Source organism: Staurois parvus, unplaced genomic scaffold, assembly GCF_062004578.1.
Source record: "Staurois parvus isolate SC_StPar_1 unplaced genomic scaffold, SC_StPar_1.0 ptg002676l, whole genome shotgun sequence".
Lineage (NCBI taxonomy): Eukaryota > Metazoa > Chordata > Amphibia > Anura > Ranidae > Staurois > Staurois parvus.
In genome coordinates this window covers 11,663-35,332 of record NW_028320472.1, presented here as the reverse complement: position 1 = coordinate 35,332, position 23,670 = coordinate 11,663, and the positions used below count along the sequence as shown (strand labels likewise).

Here is a 23,670-nt window from a genome sequence, read left to right as displayed (position 1 = left end):
TATCTACACTACAGGTAGGTGGGTCAGTTCATATCCTCATATCTACACTACAGGTAGGTGGGTCAGTTCCTATCCTCATATCTCCATCTACATTAGGTGGGTCAGTTCATATCCTCATATCTCCATCTACATCAGGTGGGTCAGTTCCTATCCTCATATCTCCATCTACATTAGGTGGGTCAGTTCATATCTCCATCTACATTAGGTGGGTCAGTTCCTATCCTCATATCTCCATCTACATCAGGTGGGTCAGTTCATATCCTCATATCTCCATCTACATTAGGTGGGTCAGTTCCTATCCTCATATCTCCATCTACATTAGGTGGGTCAGTTCATATCCCCATAGCTCCATCTACATTAGGTGGGTCAGTTCATATCCTCATATCTCCATCTACATTAGGTGGGTCAGTTCATATCCTCATATCTCCATCTACATTAGGTGGGTCAGTTCCTATCCTCATATCTCCATCTACATCAGGTGGGTCAGTTCATATCCTCATATCTCCATCTACATTAGGTGGGTCAGTTCATATCCTCATATCTCCATCTACATTAGGTGGGTCAGTTCATATCTCCATCTACATTAGGTGGGTCAGTTCCTATCCTCATATCTCCATCTACATCAGGTGGGTCAGTTCATATCCTCATATCTCCATCTACATTAGGTGGGTCAGTTCATATCCTCATATCTCCATCTACATTAGGTGGGTCAGTTCATATCCTCATATCTCCATCTACATTAGGTGGGTCAGTTCCTATCCTCATATCTCCATCTACATCAGGTGGGTCAGTTCATATCTCCATCTACATCAGGTGGGTCAGTTCATATCCTCATATCTCCATCTACATTAGGTGGGTCAGTTCATATCCTCATATCTCCATCTACATTAGGTGGGTCAGTTCATATCCCCATATCTCCATCTACATCAGGTGGGTCAGTTCATATCCCCATATCTCCATCTACATCAGGTGGGTCAGTTCATATCCCCATATCTCCATCTACATTAGGTGGGTCAGTTCATATCCTCATATCTCCATCTACATCAGGTGGGTCAGCTCATATCCTCATATCTCCATCTACATTAGGTGGGTCAGTTCATATCTCCATCTACATTAGGTGGGTCAGTTCATATCTTCATATCTCCATCTACATCAGGTGGGTCAGTTCATATCCCCATATCTCCATCTACATCAGGTGGGTCAGTTCATATCCTCATATCTCCATCTACATTAGGTGGGTCAGTTCCTATCCTCATATCTCCATCTACATCAGGTGGGTCAGTTCATATCCTCATATCTCCATCTACATCAGGTGGGTCAGTTCATATCTTCATATCTCCATCTACATTAGGTGGGTCAGTTCATATCTTCATATCTCCATCAGGTGGGTCAGTTCATATCCTCATATCTCCATCTACATCAGGTGGGTCAGTTCATATCTCCATCTACATCAGGTGGGACAGTTCATATCTTCATATCTACATCAGGTGGGTCAGTTCATATCCTCATATCTCCATCTACATCAGGTGGGTCAGTTCATATCCTCATATCTCCATCTACATCAGGTGGGTCAGTTCATATCCTCATATCTCCATCTACATCAGGTGGGTCAGTTTATATCCTCATATCTCCATCTACATTAGGTGGGTCAGTTCATATCCTCATATCTCCATCTACATCAGGTGGGTCAGTTTATATCCTCATATCTCCATCTACATCAGGTGGGTCAGTTTATATCCTCATATCTCCATCTACATCAGGTGGGACAGTTCATATCTTCATATCTACATCAGGTGGGTCAGTTCATATCCTCATATCTCCATCTACATCAGGTGGGTCAGTTCATATCCTCATATCTCCATCTACATCAGGTGGGTCAGTTTATATCCTCATATCTCCATCTACATTAGGTGGGTCAGTTCATATCCTCATATCTCCATCTACATCAGGTGGGTCAGTTCATATCCTCATATCTCCATCTACATTAGGTGGGTCAGTTTATATCCTCATATCTCCATCTACATCAGGTGGGACAGTTCATATCTACATCAGGTGGGTCAGTTCATATCCTCATATCTCCATCTACATCAGGTGGGTCAGTTCATATCCTCATATCTCCATCTACATCAGGTGGGTCAGTTCATATCCTCATATCTCCATCTACATTAGGTGGGTCAGTTTATATCCTCATATCTCCATCTACACTAGGTGGGTCAGTTCATATCTCCACATCTCCATCCACACAACCCCATTGTTTCCATACATAGTAAGACCCCTGACAGTGAAGACTGCGCTCTAAAATTTTAAACCAGGAATCCAGGCAAATGGAAAACAAACAATTTTTGTACTTGCTGTAAAATATTCTTTGAATTCATTGAGGAATTCAGTTGGGTTACAATGTTGCCTACAGAAGTTTGGGACACTGGCAAAGAGGAAAAGTTGTAAGCCAGTACCCATATAACTCCTCCTCTACCCAGCATGCCTCAGTTTTGTGAGCAAACGATACCAGTAAAAACAGAGGGGCGAGAACTGTGTCCACCAATGGACTTTATGGTAAGTACAAAATTCCTATTTTCCCCATTATCCACTGAGGGACACACACATTCAGTAATCATTGGGACACCTGAAAGCAGTCCATCTGAGGGGTGGGCAACAGACTGTAACACGGGACTACTAGAAGGACTAACACCCAGAATCAATGAAGATAAAGTCCCCCACAAAGCTGAGGAATCTATCAACAACCACTGAATATGCCACCACAGAGGATCAACCTGGTGCTCACACCGGGACCAAGGAGATCACCACCAAAGTGTAAATTAGTCAACACAAGGAATATTGGGACAAAAAGCCATGGAAAATGTGGCACCCAGAGGGAACCATACACCAAGCAAGGCCACAAGATGAGATCAACTGGTCTGCCGGCAAAAGAACAAACCTTTTACATTCCCAAACCTTGGATCCAGAGAAAGAAAATATCAGGGTAAATATGAACTGCCCGGCCAGACAGCCCATCGCATAGAGATATCAAGTCTCACAATGTAACATTGCAAGATCAAAAGGACCCCTGGGACTGAACATATCCTGGGGTACCATCCCCAAGCAAGGATTGACTATGGAAGGTGGGGTGCTAGGGAAGTGCCCTGACAAGGATATGCAGAAGGTGAATCTACCAACAACCACTGAATAGGCCACAAAGGAGCAGCCTCGCGTTCAGACCAGGACCAAGGAGATCACCACCAAAGTGTAAAATGATTAACACAAGGAAGCCATGGAAAATGCGGCACCCAGAGGGAACCATACACCAAGGAAGGCCACAAGATGAGACCACCTGGTCTGCCAGGAAAAGAACAAACCTTTTACATTCCCAAACCTTGGATCCAAGGAAGGAGAGCATCAGAGAGAGTATGAATTACCTAGCCAGACAACCCATCGCATAGAGATATCAGGGAACACAAGAAGCCTCATAAATGGGAAAGTCAAAAGGACCCCCGGGCCTGAACATATCCTGGGGTACCAACCTTGAGGTGGGCTCAACTATGGAAGGTAGGGTGCTAGAGAAGTGTCCTGACAAGGATATGCAAGGGTGAAGATCAGCACAACTCAGACTGGTGTCTGTAACATCTGAGAGAAGGAGGAGGAGTAAGACCGACCTGCTAATACCACCGGAGGTGTCCCTTGGTGTGTTGGAATGGCCATTTTGTTGATTTTCTTTTTGCAACAAATATGGAATATCATTTTTAGCCACCCTTTGGAAGTTACAAATGTTAAGTGCAGTGGCGTATCCTCCATGTGTGCAATGTACGTGGGGTACACGGGCTCTAAGGGGCCCACTGTGCCCTCACACACGGAGGATAATGCTGTCCTGGCTGAGATGCATCCGCTCTGATCACTGGTGGCTGCAGCTCAAAGATCCGTTCTGTGTGCCGGCCCAGAGCCTAGGGGGTGCTCTGAAGCCAACTTGTGGAGGGAACCCCAGAAGAAACTGAGGTTAATTGTTCTGGGGAACCAGGGATGAAGGCAGCACTGCAAACAAGGGCCCTCCAAAATGGGGGCAAGAAACTGCCCCATTCCCCATAAGAGACTGGAAGGTCATGACAAGGACTTATTGGTCCATAGGGACTATCTGAATGTCTCCCCTCCTGGCCAGGTTCCCAGACACCAAGGGGGAAACTGAAGACAGGGAGGCCAAGCCACGATGATACTCACTAAACAGTTTACAAGCCCCTAAAAGGGAAGCAGGGGGTCAAAATCCCTGACAGAATGGGAAGGGTGCATGGACCTGCAGGATGTAACCCTCCATAGCAAGGCTCTGCACTGGGCAAGCTCGCCTGTTGGAGATAAACATTTACCAACACTAGACACCTGAGAGGTCCTATCTGGCTGAAGTCTTTGGTTGTCAGGCCCTACCAAAGGAGTGCAGGGGTCCATGAAGCTCACCCTCTTTAAGGGGTGTCATCTAATTGAGCCACAGCAAGGGTTAAAAAAAAAAAAGCCCTAGGAAGAACATAAGGTTCAGAGTTCCTAGAAATTGAAGGTACCTTCAAGGGGCAATGAGAGGTCAGGATTCTGCTGCGGGAGGGAGCAGTGTGGTAAAAGGTCCCCGCAGGGCCCGAGAGTCCAGGGGTCTTCCCGAAGGGGGGGAATGTTGAAAGCTATCGACTACCACAAGGGATGCGGTAGCCAATAAGGATGACCTTAGAAGGTGGACGAACTGCTGGATACAACTCCTACTTGCATAGGAAAAGGGGGTCCCACTGTTTGAGGAGCCTATAAAGAACTTGGAAGACTCACGACCTAGAGCAGTAGCACATGGAGAGATAGGAGGGGCAGCCAAAGAAGATGCCACACGAGGGGTTAGTCAGTAAGTTAAAAGAGGGTGCCCTGAGCACCAAGGTGATGCATTAGGTAATGGCCCATCCAGATGTACACACAGACCCCCTAAGGGGGTAGTTGACCTCAGTCCTCTACTTCCCGAGTGGGACTTAGGTTCAGAAGGCCTATGAATAGTTACTGCCAGTAGATGAGGGAAAAGGGTAAGATTCCTCTGACCCCATGCGTTAAGGCAGGAGTGTAATTTGGCTCCTCATGGCATTGCTGATGACAGTGTCAAGAGAAAGCCCAAAGAGATGAAGTCCTCTGAAGGGTAAGTGAACCAAATGTTCTTTGGATGGTTCATCAGCATTCCAGGCATGTAACCTGCCCCGTGTATTTGTATGGACCCAGGCGAGACAAGTTTGAGGCCTGTAACTGTCCATCACAACTCCAGCACAAGGATCCAGTCACTTGAGAAAATGAGGGCCTACCCCCCACTCTGGAAGGATCCTCTCCATTCTGACAGGGTTACCGAAAACATGAGATGGAGGGCCAAACCAGTTGGTTGACTATCTCTTCTGAAACAGAATGCTGGGACTCTGAATCAGAAATGGCAACAAGGGCTAAAGGCCTAGTTTGATTTATGGGCTCAGGAAAGACTCTGCTGGTGCTAGCACTGGAACCTGCTTAGAACCTCTGCGGGCAGAGTGCTCGGCACCAACAGACAGAAAGTCCAAAGCAGACAAAGAGGTCCCTATGGATATGGGGAACGTCTCAGCCCCGGCTGACAGAGCTGCTGAGGACTGATGACTACAACCCTATAAAGGGGTCCCAGGTTCCTGGTGTCAGTTCCTCCTGGAAACCAAAGTTAAATGCCTCTAGAACCGCTGGGAAAGTATGGGCTGAGATCACCCGTGACAACCGGATGGTCCTCTAGTGTGTCTTTGGGAAGACAGTGTGAGACAAGGCCCCAAGGACTCACAAACCAGGACAGCTGGTGCAGAAGATGACTGGAGGCCTCTGGAAGAGAAGTCGCTGTAGGTGGGCAGTGGAATGACACGGGAGATTCATGTATGTTTCAGGAGAAGGAACAGCAGCAGGATGGTGCTTCCTGTAGATGAGGTTCTCCCCATGTATTCAACATTGAGGAACCCTTGAAACAATATTCCAGCCTCAGGTCTGGAAAGCACCACAATGGAGGGCCCAGTGCCTGAAGGTCAGACCAGCCCTGCACATCCAGCCCAGTGGAGTCTGAGTACGGCCTTCTAAGCTCAAGCAGCAGAGCAGCGACCTTGACTGTGGATTCCACAACGACAGAAGACAAAGAATAAGTGAGACTTTTGTTTCAGCAGAGCTGAAGGAAAGGTGTCCAACCTTCTAGGACACCAGAAAATCAGATGTATGCTGGGTGGAGGAGGGGTTATATGGGGGCTGGGTTCAAACGTTTTCTGCAACTCCTGTAGGTGGCAGTAAAACCCAACTGTTACTGAATGTCTGTGTCCCTCAAGAGACATTTGAGGAATCCGCCTTCATAATAATGAGCCACCACCATCCTCTTTCATGGTCTGCAGCCTCCTCTGCGTTCTCCTCCAACCTCCTGTCCTGCTGGACCAGAAACATCCTGAAAATAAGACCCTGCTGGGGAATGAGGACTATCCTGACATACATGGCAGTGCAGTTCAAACTTGACACAGCTAGCGGTGACTACACTGCACCACACACTCCCAGCCTGGGAACTCCGTCTACAGTGGAGTCTAGGTCACAGCTTAGAGGAACTCTACTCCAGAACAGCCTGGTTTGCAGGAGAACTCTGGGGAACCCACATCAGTGCATTTCTGGTGAGTCTTAACCCCTCCCCCACCCAGCAGCATATACTTACCCTTCTGTCACCATCACCACTCCATTCAGGAAGGAAACTTCTAGTACTGCCAGGTATGACAGAGCATGTGACAGCACTGAGCCAATCAGAGCAGTCCACATGGGGAGTCCATGGTCCGCTGTGGACCCCAGAGACTTTTAGCTCACACAGGGATTTCGTTTTGTTCCCGGTGGCTGAACAGAGAGGTAGAGGAATGAAAGGGTTAAAGAAAGGGAAGTATGGGCTGCCAAGGTGGGGCCTCTTCATGGCCAAAATTCACTCTATGGTTCCACCGTCCAATGAGAAGGCCTGAAGGAAGTCACAATGGACAGAAGAAGGACACAAGCAGGCAGGGATCAGCTATGAAGCCTCAGAAATAGAAAGAAACTAAATCTGGGAGGAGCACAAGAGAGGCTTTTCTATGTCATAAAGGTGGTGGTGATAGTAATGTTGATGATGATGATGATGATGATGGTGATAGTGGTGATGGTGATAGTAATGTTGATGATGATGATGATGGTGGTGATAGTAGAGATGGTGATAGTAATGTTGATGATGATGATGATGGTGGTGATAGTAGAGATGGTGATAGTGGTGATAGTAATGTTGATGATGATGATGATGGTGGTGATAGTAGAGATGGTGATAGTGGTGATAGTAATGTTGATGACAGTGGTGGTGATGATGATAGTGGGGATAGTAATGTTGATGACAGTGGTGGTGATGATGATAGTGGGGATAGTAATGTTGATGATGATGATGGTGGTGGTGATAGTAGAGATGGTGATAGTGGTGATAGTAATGTTGATGACAGTGGTGGTGATGATGATGATGGTGGGGATAGTGGTGATGGTGAGGAGAGTAGTTATGTTGATGATAGTGGTAATGACAGTGGTGATGATGATGATGATGGTGGTGATGGTGATAGTAATGTTGATGACAGTGGTGATGGTGATGATGATAGTAGTGATGGTGGTAGTGATGATGATAATGATAGTGATAGTAGTGATGGTGATGATGATAGTAGTGATGATGATAGTAGTGGTGATGATAATGATAGTGGTTGTAGTGGTGATGATGATAGTAGTGATGATGATAATGATAGTGGTTGTAGTGGTGATGATGATAGTAGTGATGGTGGTTGTAGTGGTGATGATGATAGTAGTGATGATGATAATGATGATAGTAGTGGTGATGATGATAGTAGTGATGATAATAGTGATGGTGATAATGATAGTGGTTGTAGTGGTGATGATAGTAGTGATGGTGGTTGTAGTGGTGATGATGATAGTAGTGATGATGGTAATAGTAGTGATAGTAGTGGTGATGATGATAGTAGTGGTGATGATGATAGTAGTGGTGATGATGATGATGATAGTAGTGATGGTGGTGGTGATGATGATAGTAGTGGTGATGGTAATAGTAGTGATGGTGGTGGTGATGATGATAGTAGTGGTGATGATGATGATGATAGTAGTGATGGTGGTGGTGATGATGATAGTAGTGGTGATGATGATAGTAGTGATGGTGATTGTAGTTGTGATGATGATAGTAGTGATGATGATAATGATGATAGTAGTGATGGTGGTGATGATGATAGTAGTGATGGTGGTTGTAGTGGTGATGATGATAGTAGTGATGGTGGTGATGATGATAGTAGTGATGGTGGTTGTAGTGGTGATGATGATAGTAGTGATGATGATAATGATGATAGTAGTGATGATGATAGTAGTGATGGTGATGATGATAATGATGATAGTAGTGATGGTGGTTGTAGTGGTGATGATGATAGTAGTGATGATGATTATGATGATGATGATGATAGTAGTGATGGTGATGATGATAATGATGATAGTATTGATGGTGGTTGTAGTGGTGATGATGATAGTAGTGATGATGATAATGATGATAGTAGTGGTGATGATGATAGTAGTGATGGTGGTGGTGATGATAATGATAGTGGTTGTAGTGGTGATGATGATAGTAGTGATGGTGGTGATGGTGATGATAATAATGATGATAGTAGTGGTGATGATGATAGTAGTGATGGTGATGAAGATAATGATAGTGGTTGTAGTGGTGATGATGATAGTAGTGATGATGATAATGATGATAGTAGTGGTGATGATGATGATAGTAGTGATGATGATGATGATAGTAGTGATGGTGATGATGATAGTAGTGATGATGATAGTAGTGATGGTGATGATGATAATGATGATAGTAGTGATGGTGGTTGTAGTGGTGATGATGATAGTAGTGATGATGATGATAGTAGTGATGGTGGTGGTGATGATGATAGTAGTGATGGTGGTTGTAGTGGTGATGATGATAGTAGTGATGATGATAATGATGATAGTAGTGGTGATGATGATAGTAGTGATGGTGGTTGTAGTGGTGATGATGATAGTAGTGATGATGATGATAGTAGTGATGGTGGTTGTAGTGGTGATGATGATAGTAGTGATGGTGATAGTAGTGGTGATGATGATAGTAGTGATGATGATGATGATAGTAGTGATGGTGATAGTAGTGGTGATGATGATAGTAGTGATGATGATGATGATAGTAGTGATGGTGATAGTAGTGATGATGATGATGATAGTAGTGATGGTGGTGGTGGTGATGATGATAATGATAGTGGTTGTAGTAATGATGATAGTAGTGATGGTGGTTGTAGTGGTGATGATGATAGTAGTGATGATGATAATGATGATGATAGTAGTGATGATGATAATGATGATGATAGTAGTGGTGATGATGATAGTAGTGATGGTGGTTGTAGTGGTGATGATGATAGTAGTGATGATGATAATGATGATGATAGTAGTGATGGTGATCTTGTGGCCATTGATCTCTGACTGGTTCACCTCAAACCATACCTTATACTGTCCTGGCATGAGGTGTAGAAGTGACCCATGTCCTTGGTGTGAGATCTTCTGGTAACCTCCATCCAGCTTGGTGCCCATGTACAGCAGCGCCCCCTTTACCCCCCACCCCCGGGTACACACTCACCCCGCAGTGCGTCGCCGTGGTCTCGGTGAAGTTGAACAGTAATGACCAGATCACACAGAACAGGAAGCCGAGGAGCGGAAGGCAGACGGTGCTCACAGCAAACGTGGTGAACTTCAGACTGAAGAGGGGCCCACTGGGGCGCTCCGGGGGCATCATCAGTGGGAGTTGCGGCATCCTGGACCTGCAACAAGAAAACAAGACTTACACAAAGACGCAAAGTCCGGCCCATCGGGTGCCGCCATCTTCCCTCCACCAATATTTACCAGGTGAACACTGGATAAAAATGGGATTATTCTGGCTGGAGCGGGGGAAGGATTGCGCCCTCTGCCTGGTCTCCAGCCATCGGTGTCCCCCATTGTGGAGAGTTCCCTCCCAGTTCCCGTTAGGACAGGAAGTGATGAGGAATCTCTCTAAAGTGGACAATAATAAAACCATGTCTAGCAATGCAGGGGAGGGATGAAACCTCTTCCTGTCCTGGTGACAACTCCTCCCCCCCTCATCCTATGCAGCTGACACAAGGACAGGAAGTGAGGGTCTCCTGCAGTTGGGTGGAACCATCTCTCTCTCTCTAGGTCTTGTGTCTCTGCAGTTGGGTGGAGCCATCTCTCTCGCTAGGTCTTGTTTATCCTGCAGTTGGGTGGAGCCATTTTCTCTCTGGGTCTTGTTTGTCCTGCAGGTGGTTGGATCCATCTCTCCCTCTCTAGGTCTCCTGCAGGTGGTTGGATCCATCTCTCTCTCTCTAGGTCTCCTGCAGGTGGTTGGATCCATCTCTCTCTCTCTAGGTCTCCTGCAGGTGGTTGGATCCATCTCTCTAGGTCTCCTGCAGGTGGTTGGATCCATCTCTCTCTCTCTCTAGGTCTCCTGCAGGTGGTTGGATCCGTCTCTCTCTCTCTAGGTCTCCTGCAGGTGGTTGGAGCCATCTTTCTCTCTCTAGGTCTCCTGCAGGTGGTTGGAGCCATCTCTCTCTCTCTAGGTCTCCTGCAGGTGGTTGGAGCATCTCTCTCTCTCTAGGTCTCCTGCAGGTGGTTGGAGCCATATCTCTCTAGGTCTCCTGCAGGTGGTTGGAGCCATCTCTCTCTAGGTCTCCTGCAGGTGGTTGGAGCCATCTCTCTCTAGGTCTCCTGCAGGTGGTTGGAGCCATCTCTCTCTAGGTCTCCTGCAGGTGGTTGGAGCCATCTCTCTCTAGGTCTCCTGCAGGTGGTTGGAGCCATCTCTCTCTAGGTCTCCTGCAGGTGGTTGGAGCCATCTCTCTCTAGGTCTCCTGCAGGTGGTTGGAGCCATCTCTCTCTAGGTCTCCTGCAGGTGGTTGGAGCCATCTCTCTCTAGGTCTCCTGCAGGTGGTTGGAGCCATCTCTCTCTAGGTCTCCTGCAGGTGGTTGGAGCCATCTCTCTCTAGGTCTCCTGCAGGTGGTTGGAGCATCTCTCTCTCTAGGTCTCCTGCAGGTGGTTGGAGCCATCTCTCTCTAGGTCTCCTGCAGGTGGTTGGAGCCATCTCTCCCTCTCTAGGTCTCCTGCAGGTGGTTGGAGCCATCTCTCCCTCTCTAGGTCTCCTGCAGGTGGTTGGAGCCATCTCTCCCTCTCTAGGTCTCCTGCAGGTGGTTGGAGCCATCTCTCTCTAGGTCTCCTGCAGGTGGTTGGAGCCATCTCTCTCTAGGTCTCCTGCAGGTGGTTGGAGCCATCTCTCTCTAGGTCTCCTGCAGGTGGTTGGAGCCATCTCTCTCTAGGTCTCCTGCAGGTGGTTGGAGCCATCTCTCTCTAGGTCTCCTGCAGGTGGTTGGAGCCATCTCTCTCTAGGTCTCCTGCAGGTGGTTGGAGCCATCTCTCTCTAGGTCTCCTGCAGGTGGTTGGAGCCATCTCTCTCTAGGTCTCCTGCAGGTGGTTGGAGCCATCTCTCTCTAGGTCTCCTGCAGGTGGTTGGAGCCATCTCTCTCTAGGTCTCCTGCAGGTGGTTGGAGCCATCTCTCTCTAGGTCTCCTGCAGGTGGTTGGAGCCATCTCTCTCTAGGTCTCCTGCAGGTGGTTGGAGCCATCTCTCTCTAGGTCTCCTGCAGGTGGTTGGAGCATCTCTCTCTCTAGGTCTCCTGCAGGTGGTTGGAGCCATCTCTCTCTAGGTCTCCTGCAGGTGGTTGGAGCCATCTCTCCCTCTCTAGGTCTCCTGCAGGTGGTTGGAGCCATCTCTCCCTCTCTAGGTCTCCTGCAGGTGGTTGGAGCCATCTCTCCCTCTCTAGGTCTCCTGCAGGTGGTTGGAGCCATCTCTCTCTAGGTCTCCTGCAGGTGGTTGGAGCCATCTCTCTCTAGGTCTCCTGCAGGTGGTTGGAGCCATCTCTCTCTAGGTCTCCTGCAGGTGGTTGGAGCATCTCTCTCTCTAGGTCTCCTGCAGGTGGTTGGAGCCATCTCTCTCTAGGTCTTGTGTTTTCTTTAGTAGGGTGGAGCCATCTCTCCATAGGAATCGATGAATACAAAACTCTTTTATATCGTTCTGGTGTTCATGGTTGGGATTTCTATACATCTGATCTCCGCTGATTGTACCAATCATTTTATATCTGTACAAGAAGTCCAACAGATCAGCGAGGACACAAAGACCATGGTTGTACTCTACGCTCCCTGGAGTCAGGTATAGGGTGAGGCCCCTCATACCAATGGCTGGACCAACCCGGGTGAGGCAGCTCCAGTGTACTTCAGAAGATACAAACACCCTGGAGGGGATGAGGAGAGAGAGAAGCCAAACCGGTCAGGCTACATGGTTGGGAAGGGATGGACTGTGACTCAGGCCGGGGACACATGGTTGGGAAGGGATGGGCCATAGAAACATCAAAGAGTAACGGCAAAGACCAAGTGGTCTATCGAGTCTGACCCAATATTTGTTTTGATACCCCTTTTTTTTTGTCTCAGAGCAGATCTATGTTTGACTCCAGGTGACTGACCCCCTCCCTCTGGAAGTTTCTTCCAACCATCAGAATATTCTTTCAGTAAAATAATACTTTCTAAGGTTAGTTTAGAACTTTCCTCCGCTTAGTTGGAGGTCCTGTCCCCGTGTTCTTCATCTTGGCTTCATACGGTCAATTCTGCCCTCCTGCACCTTATTCACCCCTTTCGTATATTTCAAGGTTCCAGTCATGTCCCCCCTTTCCGTTCTTCCCTCCAGACTGGGCGCATGAACTTCCTGAAGTCTCCCCTCAGACCTTTCACTGCTTTTGTTGCTTATCCCTGGATTCATGTCTAAATGGGCCAAGACGTGGGAGGGGTGAGCCATGATGGGGGAGGAGTGGGTCGTGATGAGAGAGGAATGGGCCAAGATGGGGGAGGAGTGGGTCGTGATGAGAGAGGAGTGGGCCAAGATGGGAGAGGAGAGGGTCGTGATGAGAGAGGAATGGGCCAAGATGGGAGAGGAATGGGCCAAGATGGGAGAGGAATGGGCCAAGATGGGAGAGGAATGGGCCAAGATGGGAGAGGAATGGGCCAAGATGGGAGAGGAATGGGCCAAGATGGGAGAGGAATGGGCCAAGATGGGAGAGGAATGGGCCAAGATGGGAGAGGAATGGGCCAAGATGGGAGAGGAATGGGCCAAGATGGGAGAGGAATGGGCCAAGATGGGAGAGGAATGGGCCAAGATGGGAGAGGAATGGGCCAAGATGGGAGAGGAATGGGCCAAGATGGGAGAGGAATGGGCCAAGATAGGGGAGGAATGGGCCAAGATAGGGGAGGAATGGGTCGTGATGAGAGAGGAATGGGCCATGATGGGAGAGGAATGGGTTAAGATGTGAGAGGGGTGGGCCAAGATGGGGGAGGAGTGGGTCGTGATGAGAGATGAATGGGCCATGATGGGGGAGGAGAGGGTTGTGATGAGAGAGGAATGGGCCATGATGGGGGAGGAGAGGGTTGTGATGAGAGAGGAATGGGCCAAGATGTGAGAGGGGTGAGCCATGATGGGGGAGGAGTGGGTCGTGATGAGAGATGAATGGGCCATGATGGGGGAGGAGAGGGTTGTGATGAGAGAGGAATGGGCCAAGATGTGAGAGGGGTGAGCCATGATGGGGGAGGAGTGGGTAGTGATGAGAGAGGAATGGGCCAAGATGGGGGAGGAGTGGGTCGTGATGAGAGGAATGGGCCAAGATGGGGGAGGAGTGGGTCGTGATGAGAGAGGAATGGGCCAAGATGGGAGAGGAGTGGGTCGTGATGAGAGAGGAATGGGCCAAGATGGGAGAGGAATGGGCCAAGATGGGAGAGGAATGGGCCAAGATGGGAGAGGAATGGGCCAAGATGGGAGAGGAATGGGCCAAGATGGGAGAGGAATGGGCCAAGATAGGGGAGGAGAGGGTCGTGATGAGACAGGAATGGGCCATGATAGGGAAGGAATGGGCCGTGATGGGAGAGGAATGGGCCGTGATGGGAGAGGAATGGGCCGTGATGGGAGAGGAATGGGCCGTGATGGGAGAGGAGTGGGCCGTGATGGGAGAGGAGTGGGCCGTGATGGGAGAGGAGTGGGCCGTGATGGGAGAGGAGTGGGCCGTGATGGGAGAGGAGTGGGCCGTGATGGGAGAGGAGTGGGCCGTGATGGGAGAGGAGTGGGCCGTGATGGGAGAGGAGTGGGCCGTGATGGGAGAGGAGTGGGCCGTGATGGGAGAGGAGTGGGCCGTGATGGGAGAGGAGTGGGCCGTGATGGGAGAGGAGTGGGCCGTGATGGGAGAGGAGTGGGCCAAGATGTGAGAGGGGTGGGCCAAGATGTGAGAGGGGTGGGCCAAGATGTGAGAGGGGTGGGCCAAGATGTGAGAGGTGTGGGCCAAGATGTGAGAGGGGTGGGCCAAGATGTGAGAGGGGTGGGCCAAGATGTGAGAGGGGTGGGCCAAGATATGAGAGGGGTGAGCCATGATGGGGGAGGACAGAGTCGTGATGAGAGAGGAATGAGCCATGATGGGGGAGGAGTGGGTCGTGATGAGAGAGGAATGGGCCAAGATGTGAGAGAGGTGTTGGGGGAGGAACGGGTCGTGATGGGGGGGGAAGGAACGGGCGTGATGGGGGGGGAAGGAACGGGTCGTGATGGGGGGGGAAGGAACGGGTCGTGATGGGGGGGGGAAGGAACGGGTCGTGATGGGGGGGGAAGGAACGGGTCGTGATGGGGGGGGGGAAGGAACGGGTCGTGATGGGGGGGGGGGAAGGAACGGGTCGTGATGGGGGGGGGGGAAGGAACGGGTCGTGATGGGGGGGGGGGGAAGGAACGGGTCGTGATGGGGGGGGGGGAAGGAACGGGTCGTGATGGGGGGGGGGGAAGGAACGGGTCGTGATGGGGGGGGGGGAAGGAACGGGTCGTGATGGGGGGGGGGAAGGAACGGGTCGTGATGGGGGGGGGGGGGAAGGAACGGGTCGTGATGGGGGGGGGGGAAGGAACGGGTCGTGATGGGGGGGGGGGAAGGAACGGGTCGTGATGGGGGGGGGGGGGAAGGAACGGGTCGTGATGGGGGGGGGGGAAGGAACGGGTCGTGATGGGGGGGCGAGGAACGGGTCGTGATGGGGGGGCGAGGAACGGGTCGTGATGGGGGGGCGAGGAACGGGTCGTGAAGGGGGGGGAGGGAGGAACGGGCCGTGAAGGGGGGGGAGGGAGGAACGGGCCGTGAAGGGGGGGGAGGAACGGGCCGTGAAGGGGGGGGGAGGAACGGGCCGTGAAGGGGGGGGAGGAACGGGCCGTGAAGGGGGGGGAGGAACGGGCCGTGAAGGGGGGGGAGGAACGGGCCGTGAAGGGGGGGGAGGAACGGGCCGTGAAGGGGGGGAGGAACGGGCCGTGAAGGGGGGGAGGAACGGGCCGTGAAGGGGGGGAGGAACGGGCCGTGAAGGGGGGGGAGGAACGGGCCGTGAAGGGGGGGGGGAGGAACGGGCCATGAAGGGGGGGGGAGGAACGGGCCGTGATGGGGGAGGAACGGGCCATGAGGCGGTCTGGGGGATGTGGCTGAAATTTTCCCGCGCTGTGCCCAGCCCAGTTATCTTCCAGTGACTTTACAAGTCTGTGTGACTAAATTAATTTCTCAGAGAAGCTCCGCCCTCTCATGAGCAATGGCCTCCCATTAGCCATCTTAGTACATTTGTGTGAACGATACCTAAAACAGGGTGAGGACCTCACAGCCCCGAATTCCATCGTACTGACTACAGCCAGAGACAGATCACCGCATGGGTGGGAGGGGTGTGAGGGTAAGATCTCGCCTTCCACATGAAGATGATATCAGAATGAAGGATGGTATGTGGTGGAGGATCTAATGGAGGTATGGAGGACGGTGTTGGTGAAGGACGTGATGGAGGACGGTGTACGGTGGAGGATCTAATGGAGGTATGGAGGACGGTGGGGGATGGTATTGAAGTACGGAGGATGGTGTATGGTGGGGGATGTGATGAAGGACGGTGGACGGTGGAGGATCTAATGGAGGTACGGAGGACGGTGTTGGTGAAGGACGTGATGGAGGATGGCGTACGGTGGAGGATGTGATGAAGGACGGTGGACGGTGGAGGATCTAATGGAGGTACGGAGGACGGTGTTGGTGAAGGACGTGATGGAGGATGGCGTACGGTGGAGGATCTAATGGAGGTACGGAGGACGGTGGGGGATGGTATTGAAGTACGGAGGATGGTGTATGGTGGGGGATGTGATGGAGGACGGTGGAGGATCTAATGGAGGTATGGAGGACGGTGTTGGTGAAGGACGTGATGGAGGACGGTGGACAGTGGAGGATCTAATGGAGGTATGGAGGACGGTGGGGGATGGTATTGAAGTACGGAGGCTGGTGTATGGTGGGGGATGTGATGAAGGACGGTGGACGGTGGAGGATCTAATGGAGGTACGGAGGACGGTGGGGGATGGTATTGAAGTACGGAGGATGGTGTATGGTGGGGGATGTGATGAAGGACGGTGGACGGTGGAGGATCTAATGGAGGTACGGAGGACGGTGTTGGTGAAGGACGTGATGGAGGATGGCGTACGGTGGAGGATGTGATGAAGGACGGTGGACGGTGGAGGATCTAATGGAGGTACGGAGGACGGTGTTGGTGAAGGACGTGATGGAGGATGGCGTACGGTGGAGGATCTAATGGAGGTACGGAGGACGGTGGGGGATGGTATTGAAGTACGGAGGATGGTGTATGGTGGGGGATGTGATGGAGGACGGTGGAGGATCTAATGGAGGTATGGAGGACGGTGTTGGTGAAGGACGTGATGGAGGACGGTGGACAGTGGAGGATCTAATGGAGGTATGGAGGACGGTGGGGGATGGTATTGAAGTACGGAGGCTGGTGTATGGTGGGGGATGTGATGGAGGACGGCGTACAGTGGAGGATCTAATGGAGGTATGGAGGACGGTGTCGGTGAAGGATGTGATGGAGGACGGTGTACGGTGGGGGATGTGATGGAGGACAGCGTACGGTGGAGGATCTAATTGAGGTATGGAGGACGGTGGGGGATGGTATTGAAGTACGGAGGATGGTGTACGGTGGGGGATGTGATGGAGGACGGCGTACGGTGGAGGATCTAATGGAGGTATGGAGGACGGTGTACGGTGGGGGATGTGATGGAGGACGGTGGACGGTGGGGGATGGTATTGAGGTACGGAGGACGGCGGGGGATGGTACTGAAGTACGGAGGACGGTGTACGGTGGGGGATGTGATGGAGGTACGGAGGACGGTGTACGGTGGTGAGATCGGTAGGAGGAGTCATGTATGGGTGGGAGGGGTCATGTACAGGTAGGAGGAGCCAAGTACAGGTAGGAAGGGTCATGGATGGGTGGGAGTGGTCATGTAAAGGTGGAAGGAGTAATGTACAGGTGGGAGGGGCCATGTGTAACGGAACCGACCCAGACTGCACTTGGGTACTTCCGTTAGACTCCCGCTTCCCCATCCGAACCCCGACCACCGACACCACAACCGACCGTACAGGACCACCGACACCAGACTTGGAAGGAAACCAGGAAGTAGACTAGTTTATATGAACACAGATACAAGATATATACACTCAGGGGACAATCCCCCCTCCCTGCATAATGACACAGGGCGGGACAATCCCCCCTCCCTGCATAATGACACATGGCGGGGCAATCCCCCCCTCCCTGCATAATGACACATGGCGGGGCAATCCCCCCTCCCCGCATAATGACACAGGGCGGGGCAATCCCCCCTCCCCGCATAATGACACAGGGCGGGGCAATCCCCCCTCCCCGCATAATGACACAGGGCGGGGCAATCCCCCCTCCCCGCATAATGACACAGGGCGGGGCAATCCCCCCTCCCCGCATAATGACACAGGGCGGGGCAATCCCCCCTCCCCGCATAATGACACAGGGCGGGGCAATCCCCCCTCCCCGCATAATGACACAGGGCGGGGCAATCCCCCCTCCCCGCATAATGACACAGGGCGGGGCAATCCCCCCTCCCCGCATAATGACACAGGGCGGGGCAATCCCCCCTCCCCGCATAATGACACAGGGCGGGGCAATCCCCCCTCCCTGCATAATGACACAGGGCGGGGCAATCCCTCCCCCCTGCATAATGACACATGGCGGGGCAATCCCCCCTCCCCGCATAATGACACATGGCGGGGCAATCCCCCCTCCCTGCATAATGACACATGGCGGGGCAATCCCTCCCCCCCGCATAATGACACATGGCGGGGCAATCCCTCCCCCCCGCATAATGACACATGGCGGGGCAATCCCCCCTCCCTGCATAATGACACATGCCGGGGCAATCCCCCCTCCTGCATAATGACACATGCCGGGACAATCCCCCCTCCCTGCATAATGACACATGGCGGGACAATCCCCCCTCCCTGCATAATGACACATGGCGGGGCAATCCCCCCTCCCTGCATAATGACACAGGGCGGAGCAATCCCCCCTCCCTGCATAATGACACAGGGCGGGGCAATCCCCCCTCCCTGCATAATGACACATGGCGGGGGCAATCCCCCCTCCCTGCATAATGACACATGGCGGGGCAATCCCCCCTCCCTGCATAATGACACATGGCGGGGCAATCCCCCCTCCCCGCATAATGACACATGGCGGGGCAATCCCCCCTCCCCGCATAATGACACATGGCGGGGCAATCCCCCCTCCCTGCATAATGACACAGGGCGGGGCAATCCCCCCTCCCTGCATAATGACACATGGCGGGGCAATCCCCCCTCCCTGCATAATGACACAGGGCGGGGCAATCCCCCCTCCCTGCATAATGACACATGGCGGGGCAATCCCCCCTCCCTGCATAATGACACAGGGCGGGGCAATCCCCCCTCCCTGCATAATGACACAGGGCGGGGCAATCCCCCCTCCCTGCATAATGACACATGGCGGGGCAATCCCCCCTCCCTGCATAATGACACATGGCGGGGCAATCCCCCCTCCCTGCATAATGACACAGGGCGGGGCAATCCCCCCTCCCTGCATAATGACACATGGCGGGGCAATCCCCCCTCCCTGCATAATGACACATGGCGGGGCAATCCCCCCTCCCTGCATAATGACACAGGGCGGGGCAATCCCCCCTCCCTGCATAATGACACAGGGCGGGGCAATCCCCCCTCCCTGCATAATGACACAGGGCGGGGCAATCCCCCCTCCCTGCATAATGACACAGGGCGGGGCAATCCCCCCTCCCTGCATAATGACACATGGCGGGACAATCCCCCCTCCCTGCATAATGACACATGGCGGGGCAATCCCTCCCCCTTACATAATGACTCAGGGCGGGGCAATCCCTCCCCCCTTACATAATGACTCAGGGCGGGGCAATACCTCCCCCCTTACATAATGACACAGGGCGGGACAATCCCCCTTACATAATGACACAGGGCGGGGCAATCCCTCCCCTTACATAATGACACAGGGCGGGGCAATCCCTCCCCCCTTACATAATGACACAGGGCGGGGCAATCCCCTCCCCCTTACATAATGACAAAGGGCGGGGCAATCCCTCCCCCTTACATAATGACAAAGGGCGGGGCAATCCCTCCCCTCTTACATAATGACACAGGGCGGGGCAATCTACATTTAGTAACAAGAGACACACCAACAGACAGTCCCATCAGGAGGGAGGGCTGCTGGAGACACCCCCCACCAAGCCAATACACAAACACATACATCCTGTAGCAATTGTACATACAAATATGGACGCAGACATCCATGCTGCAAAGATCCTCCATCTTGTGTCATTCTCACTCCAAATCAGCCCCCCCCCCTTTCTGTTGAATGGCAGGTGGTCTGGTGTGGCTGAGTTCAGGAGTGCATCAGGCACAGCTGGATACACCTCATGGTTGTAAACCCAATTATCTGATTCCACTGTGTCTGTCCCACTCTTGGTCTGAGCTGCTCGTAAAGCTATAATCCCGCCAGTCACTGGACTTGAATGCATTCTGGGATATCAGTAAAACATACATCTCATTTGGGAAACCACTTTTTCATTCACTTTCATAACTTCTCGTAGGAAATACATCTAATAACAAAAACATCTATTCAGATTGGTCAGTTTACTGCGAGTCACCAGATACCTTACACCCCTAGATTACGTCTGAGAGCAGAAAGCCATCTCTCCTACCCGTCCCAAGCAGATATGTCGTATGTGATGTCTGGACGTTCAGGAGATCATTCTGCAGATTATCCTGCCAGTGGATAGGATGCTACATGTACCTGGGGAAGGGTACTGACCCTGATATAAACTGGGAGGGATTTGGTCCTAGCCTGAGTTCCCCACCTAAACACCCTCCCCAAATGAGGCGATTGGTTCTCTTCTTTAAGGAGACACCCTGCTGAGTTCCTAGAAAAAGGCTGTTATGCCTGGGGAAGGAGGATGAAGAGATTTCTCCCGTTTAACATTGGAACCAACTTTGGGAGAATCGGCACCCTTGTGCTCTGACACTTGAATCTGCAAGTATTTACCTCCCTAAACTTCTCTCTGTTACATCTTTGCTGTGTTGTTGCTCTCTGTATTTATATATATATTGGTTACATCTTTTTCTGTAAATACTTTTATTGCACCCTTTTGACCTTTTTAGTAATAAATCCTATTTTCTGAAAAGTGTTGAACTGTTTCTAAAGCTCTTTAATGCAAACCAAGAACCCCTTTCCTCTGAAGAGCGCTACTGTGTGTGTTTTAAACTTCTGCATAGCCGGGCTGCAGTGACCGTGTTATACAGACGATTATCCAATCATCACAGTGTTATTGCTGATATCGCCGAGTTTCCTCTCTCTGTACAAAAAGGAGGTGGTGGCAGTGTGAAGGGTTAATTGTGGAATTATCCTGACCCAGTAACAATCGCTCCCAGGGCTGCCGGTACATCGATCTGTGGTCAGTTAGCTGGAAAATCGTTGTGCAGGGTGCAGCTGGGCGTGGCATTGTTACGCACGTGACAGCGCGGTTTTAGATTGGCCGGTCCTTCGGTCACGAGTTTGGTGAGAAGGGCCGGGGGTCTGAGGCCGCGATCGTCACACATCCCATAATAGTTTGCTCCCAAGCAAGACACACAATAGAACAATGGGATGCACCACATGGCACCAAACAATCCACACACACCCCCCCCAATATTAGGACAGATTTCCCCCCACCCCAATATTAGGACAGATTCCCCCCCCCCCAATATTAGGACAGATTCCCCCCCCCCAATATTAGGACAGATCACCCCCAATATTAGGATAGATCCCCCCCCCCCAATATTAGGACAGATCACCCCCAATATTAGGACAGATTCCCCCCCAATATTAGGACAGATTTCCCCCCCACCCCAATATTAGGACAGATCACCCCCAATATTAGGAAAGACTCCCCCCCAATATTAGGACAGATTTCCCCCCCACCCCAATATTAGGACAGATCACCCCCAATATTAGGAAAGATTCCCCCCCAATATTAGGATAGATCCCCCCCCCAATATTAGGACAGATTCCCCCCCAATATTAGGACAGATTTCCCCCCCACCCCAATATTAGGACAGATCACCCCCAATATTAGGAAAGATTCCCCCCCAATATTAGGACAGATTTCCCCCCACCCCAATATTAGGACAGATCACCCCCAATATTAGGAAAGATTCCCCCCCAATATTAGGACAGATCCCCCCCCCCCAATATTAGGACAGATCACCCCCAATATTAGGATAGATCCCCCCCCCCCCAATATTAGGACAGATCACCCCCAATATTAGGACAGATTCCCCCCCAATATTAGGACAGATTTCCCCCCCCCCCAATATTAGGACAGATCCCCCTGCACCCCTAACAGGCACAGGGTGACTTACACATAATAGGGATATGAGGAGCTGAGACAGGGGTCTCCCTACCTCTCCAAAGTGAGCTGTGTTCCATGGGCCCCCCACCCAAAGTGAGCCGTGTTCCATGGGCCCCCCACCCAAAGTGAGCTGTGTTCCATGGGCCCCCCACCCAAAGTGAGCTGTGTTCCATGGGCCCCCCACTCAAAGTGAGCTGTGTTCCATGGGCCCCCCACCCAAAGTGAGCCGTGTTCCATGGGCCCCCCACCCAAAGTGAGCCGTGTTCCATGGGCCCCCCACCCAAAGTGAGCCGTGTTCCATGGGCCCCCCACCCAAAGTGAGCCGTGTTCAATGGGCCCCCCACCCAAAGTGAGCTGGGAGGGGCCATGTACAGGTGGGAGGGGCCATGTACGACCACCAACACGTTCCTTCCTGTAGACGGGTGGGAGGGGCCATGGACAACCACCAATACGCGACGTTCCTTCCTGTAGATGGGTGGGAGGGGCCATATACGGGTGGGAGGGGCTATGGACGACCACCAACACGCGACGTTCCTTCCTGTAGACGGGTGGGAGGGGCCATGTACAGGTGGGAGGGGCCATGTACAACCATCAATACACAACCACGCCCATTATATGTATGCCCCGCCCCTCAGTCTACAATCTCCGCCTCCAATGGCGTGGCGGACACAGCAAAGGCATCTCCAGGATTGGGATGGATAGGAAGATCCATCATGGTGATCCTCTGGATTCCCGACATAAAGAAGGACTCCACTCCCCCAGCCAGGCTATTGGTAGTCCCCTCCCCCATCCTCGGCTTCACCTGACAGCCAGGACCCCGGCATTCCCCACACTCACCTCACCATCTCACCCACTTACATGTTTCACTCCCCGGGCCTCTCCCGGGCTCTATATACAGCTGGTCCCGGGTGACAGGCGGGAGGCCGCCGCCATCTTCCTACACCCGGAACTACCCTGACCGAGCTCCTCCCCCAACTTCACCCACTCCGCACAAATCATTATTATATGAGGAGCAGAGGGAGGGGAGGAACGATCACCGGAGGGGAGACTACCGAGGACCGAGACACGGGTGTACCAACATGGCGGCCGGCCAACGAGGAGTACGGTGTACTTATTTGGCGGCCGAGTGGCCATTACTAAGGTGTACCATCATGGCGGCCCGTCACCGACGACTAAGGTGTACCATCGTGGCGGCCTGTCACCGACGACTAAGGTGTGCCATCATGGTGGCCCGTCACAGTGGACAAGGTGTAACAATATGGCGTCCATCCCTAGAATTTTATAACATGGCGGCCAAAGCACCCCCTCCTCACCGCGTACTAATGTCTAGGAAGGTCAGCCGGTCTTGAGTTTACCAATAAGACGGGAATAAGAAATAGCAAATGGGTGTACCAACATGGCGGACTCCCTCGGGTCCTGTCAAGTTTCGGTCGCGTGGTTCCTCTTCACCAATCACAACCTGCCAGCGATAGAGGTAAGTCACGTGTACATCTTGGTCTTCAGAAAGATGGCTGCCGCCCTATAAGTCCTCAGGTCAGAGCCGGGGGCCTCGCATCGAGTCTTCTGTACTCCGAGTTGCACGAATGAGGCTGAAGTGCCCTGTTCATGTTACATGTAGTAATGGAGGGCTATCATCCGGCCACCTGTGTCCCTATCTGGGGGATTCCCCTTCACTTTCCGGTCCCATAGACACAACAGGAAGTAGGAGGCGACCCCTTCAGAGTGAGGGAATC

At 51.9% G+C, this 23,670-nt stretch overlaps 1 protein-coding gene across 3 annotated transcripts in view; it reads right to left on the bottom strand.

The window, feature by feature from the left end:
- PGAP2 (post-GPI attachment to proteins 2) overlaps nt 1–22,927 on the bottom strand; it is a 34,066-nt gene extending 11,139 nt beyond the window's left edge. Inside the window, exons 1-2 of one of the 3 annotated variants that reach the window (XM_089666304.1) lie at nt 22,796–22,927; nt 9,686–9,866 (exon numbers count right to left, since the gene is read on the bottom strand). In XM_089666304.1, coding sequence (XP_089522430.1) covers nt 9,686–9,866; nt 22,796–22,797 — 183 coding nt within the window. In that variant the 5' untranslated portion in view covers nt 22,798–22,927. Of the gene's footprint in view, nt 1–9,685; nt 9,867–22,774 lie in introns of all 3 variants that reach the window. The other 2 variants (XM_089666305.1, XM_089666303.1) reach the window with 2 other exon arrangements.
- Between the last annotated feature and the right edge of the window lie 743 nt (nt 22,928–23,670).